Here is a 1,840-nt window from a genome sequence, read left to right as displayed (position 1 = left end):
GGTTCGAATCCAGCCCAGACCCGCCAAACAACAATAAAGACAGAGTTGGCTCTGCGCCTATAGCTCAAGTGGCTAAGGCGCCAGCCACATACACCTAAGGTGGTGGGTTCGAATCCAGCCCAGACCTGCCAAACAACAATAATGGCTACAACCAAAAAAAAATGGCCAGGCGTTGTGGTGGGCGCCTGTGGTCCCAGCAACTTGGGAGACAGAGGCAGGAGACTCGCTTAAGCCCAGGAGTTGGAAGTTGCTGTGAGCTATGCCACGGCACTCTACCCAGGGGGACAAGCTTGAGGCTCTGTCTCAAATAAATAAATAAATAAATAAAAATAAAGACAGAGTCTTAGTCACCTTGGGTTTGAGTGCCACAGCGTTATTGCTCACAGCAACCTCAAACTTTTGGGCTTGAGTGATCCTCTTGCCTCAACCTCTCGAGTAGCTGGGACTAGAGGTACCTGCCACAGTGCCTGGCTATTTTTAGAGATGGGGTCTCCCTTTGGCTCAGGCTGGTCTTGAACTTGAGAGCTCAAGCAATCTGCCCATCTCAGCTTCCCAGAGTCCTAGGATTACAAGCATGAGCCACCACGCCCAACCCACAATAAATATTATTTCTTTAAACCAAAAATCAATTATAATCACATTAACCAATGTTTATATGTACACATATATGTATATAAATAAAAGGAAATAAAAATTATAAAACAAATTATCACTAGGAGTCATCAATGAGTGAAAAAAAATTGTGTCTTCAAAGAAGCTTGTCATATTTTAAAACATTGCATATTTGGGCAAAAGTAAAGAATGACAAACATAGAAAGCCATTATAGGAAGGCACGGTGACTCATACAGTAATTCTTCCACTTTCGGGGGCCAAGGAGGGAGGATTACTTGAGCCCAAGAGTTTGAGACCAGCCTGGGCAACACAGAGAAACTCCATTTCTACCAAAACAATTTTTTAAAATTAGCCAGGTGTGGTGGTTTCTGCCTATAATCCCAGCTACTCAGGAAGCTGAGATGGCAGGATCATTCAACCTCAGGAGTTCGAGGGTGCCGTGAGCTATGATCCCACCACGGTACTCCAACCTGTACCACAAAGCAAGACCTTGATTAAAAAAAAAAAAAAAAAAAAAAAAGACATCACAATATTTCAAGTAACCGTAAGTACAAAACGAGATAAATACATGTAATAAAAGTTAAAATTAAAAGTGTGGGTCTAAAAGTATACAAAATACTAAAGGGTCATCTGTCACCTTAATTTTCTCAGCTTTCGTGGGTGCCTGCTTGGCACTTTCCTGGCATAATTTTTCAAACTGTCCTTCTCCTTCGAAAGCTACAAGGCTCTTCTCAAATATCCAAGCTCTTTCTGGGGCATCACCAAAGAACTGTACATGATACTGACGTGCACTCTTTTTCTGACCTAGTTTTTAAAATAAATATTAGAACATAAAAGTTAGAATTGAGGGTGAAATTAGGCAAATCTATTGCTGCTTTGTAATTGTTTTCTTCAATAATGTTGGAGTCTGTTAATCTCAAAATAAATCATCCCTTTTTATCTCCACCATGCTTCATGACAAAGAGGGAAATTCATTTACAAAACAAAATAAAGTTCAAAAAAAGTGACTGAGAGAGAAAGCTAACCAGACGTACTCCTTTACTATCTACCCATAAGATCTTTTTTTTTTTATTAAAGCATAGCTGTGTACATTAATGCAATCATGGGTTACAGTGTGCTTGTTTTATATACAATTTGAAATATTTTCACCAAACTGGTTAACATAGCCTTCATGGCATTTTCTTAGTTACGGTGTTAAGACATTTCTATTCTTACTTTTTTTTTTTT

The 1,840-nt window shown here is 39.5% G+C and overlaps 1 protein-coding gene across 1 annotated transcript in view; it reads right to left on the bottom strand.

Moving 5' to 3' along the window:
* The window catches only part of NSD2 (nuclear receptor binding SET domain protein 2), a 115,263-nt gene that overhangs the window by 63,470 nt on the left and 49,953 nt on the right, over window positions 1-1,840 (bottom strand). The window contains 1 exon segment of the mRNA XM_003801124.3: window positions 1,251-1,417. Within this exon segment, the coding sequence (XP_003801172.1) occupies window positions 1,251-1,417 (167 nt within the window).

This window comes from Otolemur garnettii, unplaced genomic scaffold, assembly GCF_000181295.1.
Source record: "Otolemur garnettii isolate 467f Iridium unplaced genomic scaffold, OtoGar3 scaffold00198, whole genome shotgun sequence".
NCBI classification, from domain to species: Eukaryota; Metazoa; Chordata; class Mammalia; order Primates; family Galagidae; genus Otolemur; species Otolemur garnettii.
The sequence above is the reverse complement of the archived record's forward strand: the minus strand, read 5'-3'. Positions and strand labels throughout refer to the sequence as shown.